The 16,189-nt window shown below is 50.7% G+C and overlaps 1 protein-coding gene across 1 annotated transcript; it reads left to right on the forward strand.

The window, feature by feature from the left end:
- Positions 1-1,683: 1,683 nt before the first annotated feature.
- Positions 1,684-13,259, forward strand: c18h10orf90 (chromosome 18 C10orf90 homolog). Its single transcript, XM_030340939.1, has 5 exons — positions 1,684-3,073; positions 5,097-5,163; positions 8,249-8,397; positions 12,326-13,196; positions 13,249-13,259. Exons 1-5 carry the CDS (start codon positions 2,441-2,443, stop codon positions 13,257-13,259), a joined length of 1,731 nt encoding a protein of 576 aa, XP_030196799.1. The 5' UTR covers positions 1,684-2,440.
- The last annotated feature ends 2,930 nt before the right edge of the window (positions 13,260-16,189 follow it).

Here is a 16,189-nt window from a genome sequence, read left to right on the forward strand (position 1 = left end):
TAATGCTGTTTGGCCAGCAGAGGGCGTTAACACTCTCCTTTAGGTGCCCGCGGGCCACCTGCCAGACTGCTCATTTATTTAACCGTAACCCCAACCATGAATTTCTAACCCTAATCTAATTCAAGGCTCCCTAACCCTAACCTTAACCCTAACCCTCGCTTCTCATAAAAAGATGATATGAATTGAAAGAAATAGGCTTAACATGAAAAGATTTATGTTCTATTTTATTTATTATTATTATTGATGCTTTTATTATCATTATTATAATCATTATTATAAGAAATATTCAAGTCAATAAACTATGTAACATTGACACGTTTGAAATGGGAACTGTAGACCAAACGCACCCGGCCACGCCTCCACCCCCCGTTTGATTCGAAACTGGCAACCGGGATTAATCTGAGAATAGTGGATCATAACACACCAAAAATAAAAATACTCAGACCGGAACGCACACTTCAGAAGAGTACATACAGGCTAGTCAGCATTGTTCTTAGAGGATATAGCATCATGGACATTTCATGGTAATAGGATTTATTATGGCCAATTGGTTACAAATAGTATACCTTCAATATTAGCAGTAGGAGCCTTTAGCATGAGTAAACATTAGTATTTCTTTAATTCAGGTTGACAGTCAACATAGGCAACTATATATTAATGGACAATATGGAAACATACAGCACTTTTCTAACCAGTGGCCACTCAAAGCGTTTCACAATATTGCCTAACATTCACCCATTCATGCACACATTCACACAACGGCGGAGTCAGACATGAAGTTCGACAGCCTGCTCGCCAGGAGCAGTTAGGGTGAGGTGTCACCTAGACATTCAGCGAGGAGGAGAGAAAATGAAAACGGAGGTAGAGCGGAGGTAGAGCGGGTTGGTTGGTAACCGGAAGGTTAGCCACTTTCCAGCCCGTTCGCCAAAGACGTGAGCGAGGATTGGTCTCTAGACGGGCGGCTCTGTAGGTCCTGTTCTCCCGTCGTGTGTGCTGTCTCCAGGACGTCACGGGGCCTGTGTCAAGTGTCTGACACGTTGGAGCCCACAGTCAGAGGCACTCCTCCCAAGTCCTCAGGCTGTCCCGCAGCGATCACATGGCCTGGGACCGCGGCTCAGAGACAGAGAGGTCTCATCAGCCGCTCACCACGAGATCACAAGGCCACACAAACAACACACACAACACTGAGCGCAGATTTAGAGAGAGGTTCTATTAAAGGAGTCACAAGCAGTTCATTACGGGGTATATCTATCGGCTGGGTAAAGTTATGTTCTATTGTTTGCGGGGGGAGGGAGAAAATGGAAGTGCTCGAATAAATGTTGTTTGTTTGCGTGTGTGTGTGTGTGTGTGTGTGTGTGTGTGTGTGTGTGTGTGTGTGTGTGTGTGTGTGTGTGTGTGTGTGTGTGTGTGTGTGTGTGTGTGTGCGTTTTTGCCTTTATTCATACACATGCTGGTGATGTGTGTGTATATATATTTATGTGTGTGTGTGTGTGTGTGCACATGCGTACGTGTGTACACATGCGTGTGTGTGCGTGTGCGCGCGTGTGTGTGTGTGTCCCACACCATTTACCATTTAGAACAGCGTGACTTTAACTATTTTGTTTACAACATTGGGGGAATGTGTTTCGGAGATTGTCCGCGATAAATCAAAGCGATTACTTTATTTAACCAAACATCAGCACTTTCTTTCTTCTCCTGGTCGTCAGACTGGGTGTTCTGATTTCTGTATTCCTCTCGGTTCCTCCCTTCTCCTCTCTCCTCCTCCTCCTCGTCCTCTCCTCTCCTCCTCCGTCTCCCTCTCTCGTTGTGTATTGGACTGTGTGCTGGCCCTCTGTTCTGTGGCTCTGTTGTTGGCCCTGTCGTCCCCTCACATGGCTCCACGGCTGACTAGGGACAGTGTCTGTCGAAGAGGCTGGTCTAGCCTCACGCACCCAGAGAGAAAGACACAGGCTCGTCCTGAAAACAGCAGGACTCACCACCAAGGAGAAATTGTTTCCGGTCGACATCCAATCTAAAAGTCTTGATTATTCTTGGGCAGCTTTTTTTTTCGGTTGAACTCGAAAAGTGCAGCGCCTGCTTTAAGGTGGAAGGGTCGGTCCAGGCTGGGGTGATTATAGGATTCTCAGCAAGAGCACGCTGGAAGGAGGAGAATCGTTTCCATCCTGACAGGATTATTTGACTTTCATGTGCTGAGTGCTGTTGGAAGGCATCCTGCGAGCTGGCCGTGCAAGGTTAGTTTGTCACCTGGAGAGAGGGAGAGAAGGAGAGAGAGAGAGGGAGAGGGCGAGAAGGAGAGAGAGAGAGAGAGAGAGAGAGAGAGAGAGAGAGAGAGAGAGAGAGAGAGAGAGAGAGAGACCTCCAGTCTGCGGTTCCTTTATCCCCCCTGCAGTCTGAAACCCGAGGCCGCGCTGAGCCGAGCGCAGGCCGGCCCCCCGGGGAGATGACCCTCCGCGGGACAGCTGTCCCCCTGCGCAGGTCCCCCAGCTGGCGGCGCTCAGGTGATGACTCCCACTGGGAGAGCCTGCTGTCCGGGGGGGAGGCCCCGCCCCCCCCGCGCCGCCCGGCCCGGCCCCAGAGCGTCTCGTCGGAGCGCGGCCCCGCCGACCACTGGCTCTGGGAGCCGGAGAGGACCCAGAGAGGAACCCCCCGAGACCCCCCCCAGGACCACCGCGGCCCCGGGCCCCCTTACGACCGCCCGACCCCCACCATGCCCACCCTCCACACCCAGGACCCCCCGCCCCGGGGGCCCGACCGGACCCCGCCAGCCACCACCAGACGGACCTCTTACCGCGGGGAGGACTCCCCCCCCTACAGCCGGACCCCCAGCGGGGGCTCCGGGTCCCGGGGGGGCAGCCAGGAGTCCCTGCTGGGCCCGGACCGCGGGGCCCCTGGGGAGCGGAGAGGGAGCCACGAGAGGGCCCGCATGGTGCAGGGGCCCGTCCCGGGGCAGGCGCGGGTCAGCGCCCTGGCCCCCGTGAGGGTCGGCTGGCTGCCGGTGCAGAGGAGGGTGTCCGGGATCGGGGACCCCCCCCAGGGCCAGACCCCCAGGGCGGAGAGCCAGCCCAGCGCTCAGGTTAGACAAGTGGTTCTCAAACTTTTTATACCGTGTACCACCACAGAAAATATTGGTCTCCCGAAGTACTACCATTATGACAGATGTTATAAAATATAACATACAGTAGCGAGGGCCGGCGGGCCTATCAGCTACGCACATCTCATGCAGGAGTGTTTATTCTTATAATAATATTTTTTATTGTTAGCTGTTGTCAGCTGTACAAAGTGGTAGCACTAAAATGGAGACAAGGAAACACGTAGGCACATACACACACGGCAAGTGAGAACATGATCTCATGGTAAATGTATTTCCATTCGTAGCCTACTAGTATTTTGATAGTAGCCTATTGTTTTTAATCTAACGATTTTTTTTTTCTAATTCCTCTGCGTAATAGCGCATTGCGTACCACCAGTGGTACGTGTACCATAGTTTGAGAACCACTGGGTTAGACCAATGGTTAGAGCTCATATTGGAGGATGTGGAGATTAAGGACGTTCTACCTTCAAGGTGGTTTGTGTGTGTTGGGGAACCCCTCCGTCAGGGCTGCATTCCAATACTAATCCAACCGGGCTGGAAGACTTCCATGGATTTTTGATGTTGTTTCTCTCAAATAATAATCGGCCTCTTGAATGTATATATTACCTGGAAGGCACTTTCTACCTCTAAGGTAGAAAGTGACTTCAAGGTAAAATGTACCTTCAAGGTAATTTACAACTTCAAGGTAGAGAGCACCTTCAAGGTTATTATATACCTTCAAGGGACAGAACATAAATCAGATTTCGAACGCAGAGAAACAACCTCAGAAGTCCATGAAAGTCATTTGCAGTCCGGTTGGATTTGGAATGCAGCCCTGATGGAGGTATTCCCCAACACACGCAACACAACCCCCAAGAGGATATTCGTCGATACTCACTGGAAAGTTTTGTTTATTTTCGTTTATATTAACGATAGTCTGAATAAAATATGACATTGTTTTGCCTATATTATATTCTGCTATTGACGTACACAAATAATAGAACTTTCCAAAGCAGTTTGTGAATATTTGATGAGCAGGTAAAATCATATCTGTATCTCTAAATCATTGATTAAGTTCTGGGTCGCTTTACTGCTGGGTAAAAACATTGTTTTTTTCTGGCTGCAATAAAGATGGATAAGATAGGTTTCCATGGTAAATAATGGGATAATTGACGTCATTACGAAGCGCCCAAAACGTAAGTACTGTCCTCGGTCCTCTCCCACTAATACTACTAGAGAGATAAATTAGGTTAAATGCGAGTGCGACAGACTTTCCTCATTGTATGCACCAGACATTTGGACTGATCACCTGCGACTAGAGGACTGGAGGACTGGAGGAGAGGCTGACAGACGCACCAGAGACCTAACGGTACAGAGAGCCATTAGTATGGGGCTCCTTACCTGGGAGAGCCTGACGGTAGAGAGGGCCATTAGTATGGGACTCCGTACTCGGGAGGCGGCGGCTCGCCCCGGCGTCCTCTGAAAAGCGCTTACTCTGCGGGAAAGAGCATTCCCCCAAAAGGTTTACGACCCGTTTTGAGCTGCGCCAGCGATGATCGAGCCCTCGCTGCGCCCTGAGTGGAACATTCAGAGGGAGATTATACCCAAAGCACTAATAAAAGGAGTGGGAAATTGATGGATTTATGGGGAATATTGTGGATTTTCACCGCGCCGTACACAGTTGTACTTCACTGGCTTCTTTAAACTAGTGTACTCTCTAGTTTATTGTGTGTGTGTGTGTGTGTGTGTGTGTGTGTGTGTGTGTGTGTGTGTGTGTGTGTGTGTGTGTGTGTGTGTGTGTGTGTGTGTGTGTGTGTGTGTGTGTGTGTGGCATAGGAACAATTCAGAATTTCAATATCATGGATTGTCATGGAAAAATGGAACTTGTACTGAGCTGAAATACATTCTAGGCTAACTTTTAGGTTTTATTAAAAAATGCGGTCAGGGCATCGGTTTTCAGTGAATAAAATAACCTGTTACAATCGTTTTTGTTTCCTTTCCTGAAAATTTTTGTTTTCTCTCCCAGATGAAAATGAAACAACCAATTACCCCGATTCTCCAGGCGTCTCCTTCCAACGGTTTCAAACACCACGGTGAGTTCTGAGCTGCACCCTGAACACTCGGAGTGACCAGAGTGACCCACAGGACAGGGAGTTAATCAAAGTATTATTAATCCCCCGAAACACACCAAGACGTCAGCCAGGCCAGGCTTATCTCTAGTTTACCTAGGCTTTGGGAGGGAGAACGGTCAGGAAACGGGCCCATCACAGTTAATGCTCAAAACCAGATTCTCTTTTCACAAACGTCTCTTAATAGGCACACTGTGATGCTGAAATGTTTCAACCAATAACACCTGATGCAAATACAATAATGATTTATTCGCTCCATGAAAGAGGATTGTATGTATGTCCCATCCGATGTGTGTCAGTGTCATGTGGCGACTGAGATCGTTTTGTTGTTGTTGTTGTAGGCAAAGTGATTTTTGTTCTTTAACACAGTGTGTGTCTTAATGGCTGCCATACTGGGGGCTCAGCCTGAGTTAGCCTTAAGCTTAGGCTTAGGCTAAGCCGGGAAAGCTTAGCTGGGCGCACATCAATGACTGTCTGATTGCGGTCGGTCGATACAGCAGACGGCTGGAATTTAGAGGGTGGCCAGAAGCGACTCTAGAAAATGTATTTAAAATACGAGGGCATGGAGGCTAATGTGCTGGGTAATCTAGCGGCCAGGGGGATTGACACCTAGCAGCTGAAAGGTTCTGCGTTTGAACCCCAATGCCCTCTTCTTATTATTTTAATTTATTTATTCCACGCCTTTTTAGACCACTCGACATTAAAGCTTACATTAGTATCTCATTGGACCACACATTCATAGTGCTAGCACCGGTTTTGACTAGTTTCCGCTTCTAGACATACTGGTCAACACAACACCATATAGGGGTTTATGGGTCGGAGATAAGTCAGACCCTGTGAGCGTGGCTTCTTTCCCATTCCGGCCACACCAGTACCGACTGAAGATGTACCTGGGTGGTCCGAGAGATGCTTCGTGAACCATCCCCAGACCTCTGTTCACCTCATGTCTCTGAATAAACCACGGGTTGAACCTTTATCACTCTGCACTCCGAGCAGGTTCTGAATCTACACAGCTAGCAGCAAAGGACTCGGGCGGTCATGATGATGGTGTTGGTTTTAATGCGGGGATGCGATCGTCGTTTATCGTTTGACTCGTTTGGACATTAGTTCTCCACATATTCAGAAAGGAGAGGAGGGAGAAGCAGAAATGGGAGCAAATGAAGAAAAGGAAAACAAAATATTGCGATGGTGTTTCGACCAATACGTGAAAAGTAAACAAGTTTCAAATGAGCTTATGATTATGAATTTCCAGCAAACCTTTCCCCCCAGTCGATTAATAATAAATCACTTGCTAGTCAATCAAACATGCACTATAAATATTCATGTTTTGGACGCACTTCACAGTGAATGATAGCATGCTGCCACCGCGCTGCCGCTCAGCCAGACGGCCAGAGACGCGGGTCCAAGTGTCCCTCTGAAGGGCTCTTTATGTAGGCTGAGGGAGCCCGGGGTCTGGCTGAATCCAGACAATCTTCCACAGGCCACCATCACCTCACTGAGAGGGGACATGATGATGAGGATAAGAGGGTGATATGGTACTTTACATCATGCATTATTGACGTGATGTCAGATGGGTGTGTTTAAGATACACATGATTAACTAAAAATACTTTACGATTTGCAGGTGAAAGTGTAGATCTGACGGTAGCAAAACAAGAGTGCATATCAAAAAAGGGGAGCTAAAGAGGAAATGCTATAGTGTTAAAGTAACTTCTTTATGTAGTCCTCCTTGATTTGCTGTTTAACTGCAGTCTCAAAGGGCTTCACATCCCAGACTCTGACATCTTTCAATTGTAGGTAAAAACTGAACAGTGATTGGTCACTCCTTCTAGGGTTCAACAAAATGGCAATAGATGCCAATTTGGGACAAATAATAGGAAAATAACTTAAGCAATAAAAACCTATTCAACATAAGTCAAGCTTTGGGTATAACCACAAAAAAAGAAGTAAATTGAAAGGTAGGGGTTGATGAATAACAAGTGAGGTATTGGAATCCCGATAACCTGATTCAGCGGTGAGGAGAATCCCGAGGCTGCGTTCCCTTATTTAAACTCTCAGCATCCAGCCCGCTTGGTTCAAGGAGTGTGCGGTTGTGTGTGCGGTTGTGTGTTTGTATGCAGAGCCAGTGCAGCCGGTGAGTGAACGGCTCGCTTAATCCAGAGCCCATGGGTCAGGCATTCGTCTTGATGTGAGCTCAGTGCTGGCTGAGCGACGGCGACCGGCCAGCGGGCCGAGCAGAGGGGCAGCGGGGGAGTAATGGATAGTGAACCGACGGTACTCGGCCAGAAGAGGCATCCAGTCTGCTCGTCGAGGAGGGTCACAATGAAGGATGGATTAGAGGAGACGGAGGGGGCTGGTTGATACAGGAGCAGACCACCTGCAAGGCCAGACAGGTGGAAGAGGGATGCCCCAACAACCAGAAAACACAAAACCTTGACAGGCTGCGAGTGGCACCGCCGTTCGTCTCCATGACATTCTCACATGGCGACATAACTACGTCTTCTGTTTGGACAGGGGGATCAGGGGTCGATGGGGGGGGGGGGCTGGGGCAGAGTTCGGATATGGTTTGTCTTTAGTCGGCGGTTGCCACCTTGATTCCAGGAATCCCGTTGCGGTCCGGACACCCAAACTATGGCATCACCTCCCGCCTCAAGTCAACAGGAAAACACCTCATCAGCATTCTCATGACATCGAACGCTTACCCCGTGGCAGGAGCCGGTCACCATGGTAACAGAGGCTTGGGGAAAAGGCCGGCCTCTGAGTCGTTCGGAGCTCGGGGGACGAGAGTATCTGTACCGGGCGCTCTGCCGTCCCAACACGGCTTGTGGACAATGTCAACAAACGACACGGTCCACAGGGGGGGGGGGGGGGGGGGGGGGGGGGGGGGGGGGGGGGGGGGGGGGGTGTGTGTGTGTGTGTGTGTGTGTGTGTGTGTGTGTGTGTGTGTGTGTGTGTGTGTGTGTGTGTGTGTGTGTGTGTGTGTGTGTGTGTGTGTGTGTGTGTGTGTCCAGAGTTGACAGTGAATGTGTTTGTTGTTCCTTGACACACAGACGGGGAGGCGGAGCAGAGGGAGGCGGGGCCCTACGGTCCGCGGGCGGGGGCCAGGTGCTCACCTGAGACCAGGTGCTCACCTGAGAGGACGGAGTGGAGCACGTCTGAGTGGAGCACGTCTACCGTCGCCACCCCCCCGCTCCAACAGGTAACACACAGATCCCCCACTCACCTCACCACTGTACAGCGCTGGGTGTTTCAGGTTGTTTCCCAGTTTGGATGGAGTGCAGGGAGCAGGGTGGTCTAGTGGGTGGTGTTCTCCCCCCTAACCCCCGTCATTTCACCTCCTTTACTCTCCTAACACCCTTTGCCTACTGCATCAGTCCATTGACGGATCTCATTGACTTTGCATGGGGCGATCCCGCAATGCATTGTGGGTCCGTCCGTTCCGTCGGCTCCGTCTCTTGCGTTCAGAAGTTGAGAAAATGTAAACTTTTCAGGCTGCGACGGATCCGTCAGCCAATCAGATCGTGGCTCCGTCAGCAAATACCACCCCCCCCCATCCGTCAGACACGCCTTCCGTCGTCCGTTGACGGACGGATGCAGTGGGCAAGCTGTGTGGCACCCCTCTTGGGCACTTATTGTATGTTGTACGTCCTGGCACTTAAAAATAGCATCGTGTAGCATCTTATCCTAGCTATCTTTGTTGTATACGGGGAATGGGTTAACCTAGCGATTGTTAGTGCTTGGCACCTTGTTCTATCAACATCCTTACTGTCTGCCTGCCTGCCTGCCTGCCTGTCTGTCTGTCTGTCTGTCTGTCTGTAATGGGTGAGGCTTCTGGAGGGGTTTGTAATGTGTGTGTCGGTTCCATTTTTCCTAACACCTTGGGCGGTGTGTAAACAGGATGGAGGGCTTGGTGGAGTAGGCCTACGGCCGGTGACACCGCCCACCACACTTGGTGGTGTACAACTTTACACTACCCGGGGGATGGTGTAACAACAACATTGCCAGAACTTATAAACGCAGTGAGAGCAACGTGATCAAAAAGTGGAAACTCTCTGGGCATGAACACATTTAAAAGTAATATCATACATTTAATGAAATGCATTAAAAAAGGAATTGGTCCACAGAAATATCAGTATCACCCCCGCTAACCTCTATGAGAGTATCTCGATTCAAAAGTTAATATTTTCAGTGCATCCAAATATATTGAATGAAACGCATTCGCATAAAGGTATTCACAGATCACTAGCCCTAAACTCTATGAGAAAACCTTTTTATTATCCAAGCATTTACCGAAAATATAAGATAATTATTAAATGTTCGAAAACATAAACATAACATTTGTTTGAACAGTTTTTGAAAAGAAGTTCAACCCAAAAATGAACCATAGATAAGATTTCTCCTGAAGTCTGGTTTTAGGAAGAGACAAGGAGGCTGCTCTGTCAGATGAGCCCTATTTCCTGGGGCTCTGTGGTTCAGAGCTGCCCAGTGTTTGTAGTGGGGCTGATCTGTCAGCATGTTGCCTCAGCCCGGACTCAGAACACAGGCAGAGTCCGTCACATGATGGGTGTCTCGGGCTACGAGGAGCTCCGACTGCAGAGAGGCTGTCAGCTGAAAAAAAAAAAAAAGGGATTCACAAAGTTAAACAACTCGTTTTTAAAATGTCCAAGCCATGGGGAGGGGGTTCGAAGAGTAATTCGAACGGAAATATGAAAACAAACTATAAGCCAATATTTTAGTCATTAATATTTATGCCATGAGAAATATGAAGATAGTCTTTTCAAGAAAGATGTACTGTCAATGTTCTTCCTGACTTGACAATCTGTCGAAATTACTTTTTTAAATGGATTTTGTTATTGTAATGATCAAAGAGATTATTTATAGACTCATACATATTCTCCCCAAATCTTCATTCCTCAAATAAACGACACGAACATTTAGTCAGTCAGTCAGTCAAGGGCTAATCAGAGATCAAGCATGTGCAGTATTCATTCATGGTAGTTAGTAACTCTAAGAAGAACAGATCATACATTCTGCAGTCAATTAATGGTAGTTAGTAACTCTTAGAACAACAGGTCATACATTCTGCAGTACATTCATGGTAGTTATTTACTCGAAGATAAAACAGTTCATACATTCTGCAGTACATCTCTGAAATCTAAGATAATAACTCAAAATATATGAAGTAATCATCTGACCTAGCAGATCATTCGAACAAAACATCCTGGTGATAGAGATCCAGGTTCTCTATACAATATAATATAAAGTAAGTAAGTAAGATGTTGTATATTGCACCTTTACAGAGCAAGCGTCTTGGCGTTTACATTACCACAGTACATTACACATGGACACAGCCCCGACCGACACTGAAAACACTAAAACATTACGAAGCAGCCAATCCGGTTCCTCCAGTCTGAGACAAGCATACAGGATCTCCTGTCAGAGCCTAAAACTACAAATCCACTTTAGAACGTGACCACTTCAAGTTTTGAACCCATGGGCACGGCCAAGACCCGTCCAGGTCAAAATCCTCTTGAGTTGAAGCAATGTTAAAACACCAAAGAGAATAACAGTCTTCAGATTCCAGCGTGAGTGGGACAGCGGGCAGGAACCTTGCCCACTGATACACCCTGGCATTGTTTACCCGTCTCTTGACTGACTCCGGGCTCCTTGGCGCTCTGTTGGTGTGTGTCTGTGTTTGTTTGTTGATGTGCGTGTGTGTTGGTGTGTGTGTGTGCTGTGTGTTAGTGTGTAAGTGTGTGTGTGTGTGTGTGTGCGTGCGTTTGTATGTGTTAGTGTGTTTGTGTGTTGGTGCATGTGTGTGTTAGTTTGTGCGTTTGTGCGTGTGTGTGTGTGTTGGTGTGTTTGCATGTGTTTGTGTGTTGGTGCATGTGTGTGTGTCGGTTTGTGCGATTGTGCGTGTGTGTGTGTTGGTGTGTTTGTATGTGTTTGTGTGTTAATCCATGTGTGTGTGTGTGTGTTGGTGCGTGTGTTCGTCGTGTGTGTGTGTGTGTGCGTGCGTTTGTTTGTGTGCGTGTTGGTATGTTTGTATGTGTTTGTGTGTTGGTGCATGTGTGTGCGTCGGTGTGTGTGTTGGTGCATGTGTGTGCGTCGGTGTGTGTGTTGGTGCGTGTGTGTGTTGGTGCTTGTGTGTGCGTGTGTGTGTGTGTTGGTGCGTGTGTGTGTGTTTGTTTGGTGCTAGACACTCTGCGTATTGTCATTCTGAGGGATGATACGGTCGCCCCCGGTCGTGCAGGGCTGTGTGTTACTGCAGCGTAGGGACTCTGCTCAGCGCTCTGGGTCTCCTGCTCAGCGCTCTGGGTCTTCTGCTCCAGGGCTGTCTTCATTCCTCTGACTAAGGACCAAGCGGCCGGGCCCTGGAGAGGGAGCGGACAGCGGAGCTATTGTCGCGGCGCTGCGCTGGAGAGGCGTCACGTCGTGTCACTCCGTAGTCGTGTCGAATGTGGGTCAGGCTGCGACACGTCCTCCGCTGCACCACGGAGACAGAGCGGCCTGTTGTTTGTTATACAAACTGTGTGTGTGTGTGTGTGTGTGTGTGTGTGTGTGTGTGTGTGTGTGTGTGTGTGTGTGTGTGTGTGTGTGTGTGTGTGTGTGTGTGTGTGTGTGTGTGTGTGCACGCACATGCCTCCTTGTGTGTGTGTGTGTGTGTGCATGCATATGTGTGTGCTTTTCAGACTCTCAACTAAGTGTGCGTGTGTGTGTGTGTGTGTGTGTGTGTGTGTGTGTGTGTGTGTGTGTGTGTGTGTGTGTTGGTTCCTCATGACTCATGGATCTACCAAAGCAGCCGTTTCCAGTCCCTAACAGCAGACCTCCTTTCTGACCTCCTCTCCTCTCTGACCTCCTCTCCTCTCCTCTCCTCTCCTCTCTGACCTCCTCTCCTCTCTGACCTCCTCTCCTCTCCTCTCCTCTCCTCTCTGACCTCCTCTCTGACCTCCTCTCCTCTCTGACCTCCTCTCCTCTCCTCTCGGACCTCCTCTCCTCTCTGACCTCCTCTCTGACCTCCTCTCCTCTCTGACCTCCTCTCCTCTCGGACCTCCTCTCCTCTCGGACCTCCTCTCCTCTCTGACCTCCTCTCCTCTCCTCTCTCCTCTCCTCTCTGACCTCCCTAGGTGTCCAATAAGATCAGTGTTGCCACCAAAGAGCGCGGCCCCCTCACCTGGCAGAGCCTGAGGAGGGGCTGGGGCTTCTGTAAGATCTCGGCGCTGAGCGGAGGATCCAAGGTCTCGCCCAGACCCCCCGGCACCGAGGTCCGGACCCCCCCACCGCCATCGTCGGAGGGGTGGGGGCTGCACCCTCCTCTCTACAGGACCGGCAGCGCCCAGCCGGCCGGGTCCACCGCGAGGAGGGACGGCGTCTCACGACCGTCACCGCGGGAGACCGCCTCCGTCGCCACGACGACCACCACCACGACCCTGGTCCCGCACGACAAGGTCAGCTTCTCCTCCATCACCATCTGCTCCAAGAAGGTCACCAGGACGACCAGTCTGCCCCCTGACAACGACAACAACGTCCACAGGGCCGCCCCCCCCTCCCACCCGGGACAGCGGCCCCCCGGGGCCCCCGACTCCGTCACCCTGCGGAGGAAGGCCACCGTCGTCAAGGTGACGGAGCAGAGGATGACCTCCGCCTCCTCCCCGTCCGCCGCCACCGCGCCGGCTCGGAGGCCGTCCCCCGACCGCGTCGCCCCTGGCGACGGTCGCCAGGGCGACGCGGCGGTCCACCGGAGGAAAGCCACGGTCATCAAGGTGACGGAGCGCCGGGAGAGCTACAGCGCGGCCGTCACCCCCGGCAACCGGCCGCCCCACTACCGACACAGCTACACGGAGGGGGTCTACACAGAGGACAGCGTGTGGCGCCAGGGGCCCCAGGGACACCAGGGGCCTCAGGGGCCCCAAGAGCGCTACGTAGGACCCCCACAGAGGGGGCCCTTCCAGCGAGGGCCCCCAGAAGACCGGTGGGGCCCGGTGGCACCGCAGGGGGGCGACCTGGGGAGGGGGGGGGGGGACCGCGCCCTGCACCGGTCCACGCTCAGCCTGGTGCTGAGTGGGGGGGGGGGAGCCCCGCCCCGCGCTGCCCCCCCCCGCCCGGGGCCCGGGCGCCGGGGGGGCGACGGGCGGGTCGCGGCCCCGGCCGGTGAGTTGCTACGGCAACGTGTTTGGACACACTGAGCCTGCACATGTTGCCGTGGCGACCAAGCCCTGCCTGACCAGGATGCTGAGCTTGGGGAACGTCCTACCCCAGCAGGCCAGAGGCATCCCCCCCCAGCCCAGCGAGGGTGGAGGAGGTGGGGGTGGAGGTGGGGGTCTTCCCAGCTCGACGGGGGTCCCGGAGCCAAATGGAGACGGGAAAGAGGGTACGGTTCACGTCGTGTCGCGCAGGGCATCGCTGACACTCCTCAAACCCCCAGGTAGCTTTGACACACACTCTGGTACACACTCTGGTACACACTCTGCTACGCACACTCTGCTACACACACTCGGCTACACACAATATGGCAGACTGTATCTTCAGGACTTCTGGCGGTGGAGAAAGATGTCTAAATATGCCTCAGTATTCCTTTTTAAAATTGTTGTGTGTGGGCTGTGTCCTCCCTTTCGGTCCTCCTTTGTGTGTTGGTGTGCGTGTGTGTTTGTGCGTGGGTGTGTGTGAGCATGGCTGGCGTCCAGTGAGTGGCGTCATTGAAACGCACGGTGCGTATCTGTCAACAACATTAGCACTGAGAGGGGGGGCTTCCCCTCTCTCTCTCTCCCTCTTTCTCTCTCCTTCATGCTCTACCTCACTCTCTACCTCACTCTATCTATCTCTCTCTCCCTCCCTTACTGTCTCTCTCTCCCTCTCTCTCTCCATCAATCTCTACCTCACTCTATTTCTCTCTCTCTCTCTCTCTCTCGCTCTCGCTCTCGCTCTCGCTCTCGCTCTCGCTCTCTCTCTCTCTCTTTTCCTTGTTCACTCATCATTCTCTCTCTCTCTTCCTTGTTCACTCATCATTCTCTCTCTCTTCCTCATTTCCACCTTCTCTTGTGTTTCCCACGCATCGTTCTGCATACAGAGTCTTCTCAGGGGACCTGGGCTGCTGTGCACACTGAAGCATTGTGTGGGTTTCTTGGTGCGTGTGCCGGGAGATTGTGTGTTTCTGTGTGTGAGTGATTGTGTATGTATGCCGGGAGGGATTATGATTTACCTGTGTGAATGTGTTCGAGAGAGAGTGTGTGTGTCGATTGGTAGGGAGGGAGTGTGTGTCTGTGTGTGTGAGAGAGAGAGAGAGAGAGAGAGAGAGAGAGAGAGAGAGAGAGAGAGAGAGAGAGAGAGAGAGAGAGAGAGAGAGAGAGAGAGAGAGAGAGAGAGAGAGAGAGAGAGAGAGAGAGAGAGAGAGAGAGAGAGAGAGAGAGAGAGAGAGAGAATGATTTACTTGTCTGTGTGTGGGCACTGGGCAGGCTCTCTTTTTCTATAATTACATAAAATCGTTCTGTCTGGTTCTAAAAGCATCTTCTGTGGCTGGCTCTGTCAGAAAGTCCGTAAGGCGAATCGACTCCATGAAGGAGTCGACATGGAACAGGTTATTCTTTCCCCTGCACCCTTATTACCCAGCCTGCTGTGAAATTCATAATTAGTATTTAATCACATTCATCAAGAGTATCATCTATTAATTGCCCAAAGCCTGGGGCCGCATCATTTCAATTTAACGTTTAAGAACGTCTTCCGACAGACAAGGTGGCCCATTAAGAAAATCTATTACTCCTTGGTCTCCACCGTCCCAAGGTCAGGAATTAAACAGGGCCTGGGGCTGCGCTTTGGAATGAAGGAAACTTATGAGGAATGCCCCGTGATTAAAAAAAACGCAGCCGTAAAGAAATCCTCAACTTCGAGGAGAACATGCTCTGGAAACGTTGGCAGGAAAGACAGTGAAAAAGTAATGTGGGGCCGAAACGACCGTTTTAAGACCAATGGCGTCAAGCAGAACCAACCTAGCATCTCATTGGTGGGAACTGTAAGGCACTCAGAGCGGCACTCTGCTCCCGTTCAGGCGCCGGCTCGACGCGGTCCGCCCAGGACATCCTGGCCCTCAACGCGGCGGCAATCATCGCCAATATTAAACTCCAGAGACAGCTGAGGAACCCTGAAGATGGCCGCCCGGCGAAGGATGCAGCCGCCTCGTCTTCCCTCCAAGGAAATGAAGGTCGGAATGACTTCTCGGCCCACCCACGGGCGTAATTGTTTTGCTTTTCCCTTGTTGGAAATATTGTTTGTGTATAAAGAGAGGAACTCTCTCTCTCTCTCCATCATATTCTTACCAAATGCTTTTCCCTCTCATGCTTTCGTCTCTCTCTCTCTCTCTCCATCATATTCTTACCAAATGCTTTTCCCTCTCATGCTTTCGTCTCTCTCTCTCTCTCTCTCTCTCTCTCTCTCTCTCTCTCTCTCTCTCTCTCTCTCTCTCTCTCTCTCTCTCTCTCTCTCTCTCTCTCTCTCTCTCTCTCTCTCTCTCTCTCTCTCTCTCTCTCTCTCTCTCTTTCTCTCTCTCTCTCTCTCTCTCCATTGAAATGTGACAGGTTTGTTTAAAGAGCCAACGCAGTAATCGATCGATGTCGTATTGATATTCGAGTCCCTCGCTAAATGAATTATGTTGCTTCGCACACGGAGCTTGGTATGGATCGCACACCCGACAGCTAGGAAAAACAACATGACCTTTGTGGTTTCGCTGTCTTTGCAGACAGAGTCGTTGGGAAAGTGGAGAAATCAAACCCCGGTCAGAAGCTGGTTGGACACCCGTCCCCTGATCCCCAGCAGCCCGACCAGAGCCCCTCACTGAAGGTACCGTCTGAAAGTCTGTAGGATTGAAGAGTCCGATCCTTCAGCAGAAACGCTATTGATCGATGGATATATAGATAGATGGAGGGATAGATTGAGGGATAGATAGATAGATGGATAGGTACTTTATTCATCCCCTTGGGGAAATTAAGGAATCCAGTAGC

Source organism: Gadus morhua, chromosome 18 (assembly GCF_902167405.1).
Source record: "Gadus morhua chromosome 18, gadMor3.0, whole genome shotgun sequence".
NCBI lineage: Eukaryota > Metazoa > Chordata > Actinopteri > Gadiformes > Gadidae > Gadus > Gadus morhua.

Coding starts and splice junctions, on each gene's coding strand:
- c18h10orf90 (XM_030340939.1), top strand. CDS start 2,441: ATGACCCTCCGCGGGACAGCTGTCCCCCTGCGCAGGTCCCCCAGCTGG. Junction 5,164..8,248: donor CAACGGTTTCAAACACCACG/GTGAGTTCTGAG, acceptor CTTGACACACAG/ACGGGGAGGCGGAGCAGAGG. Junction 8,398..12,325: donor CCACCCCCCCGCTCCAACAG/GTAACACACAGA, acceptor TGACCTCCCTAG/GTGTCCAATAAGATCAGTGT.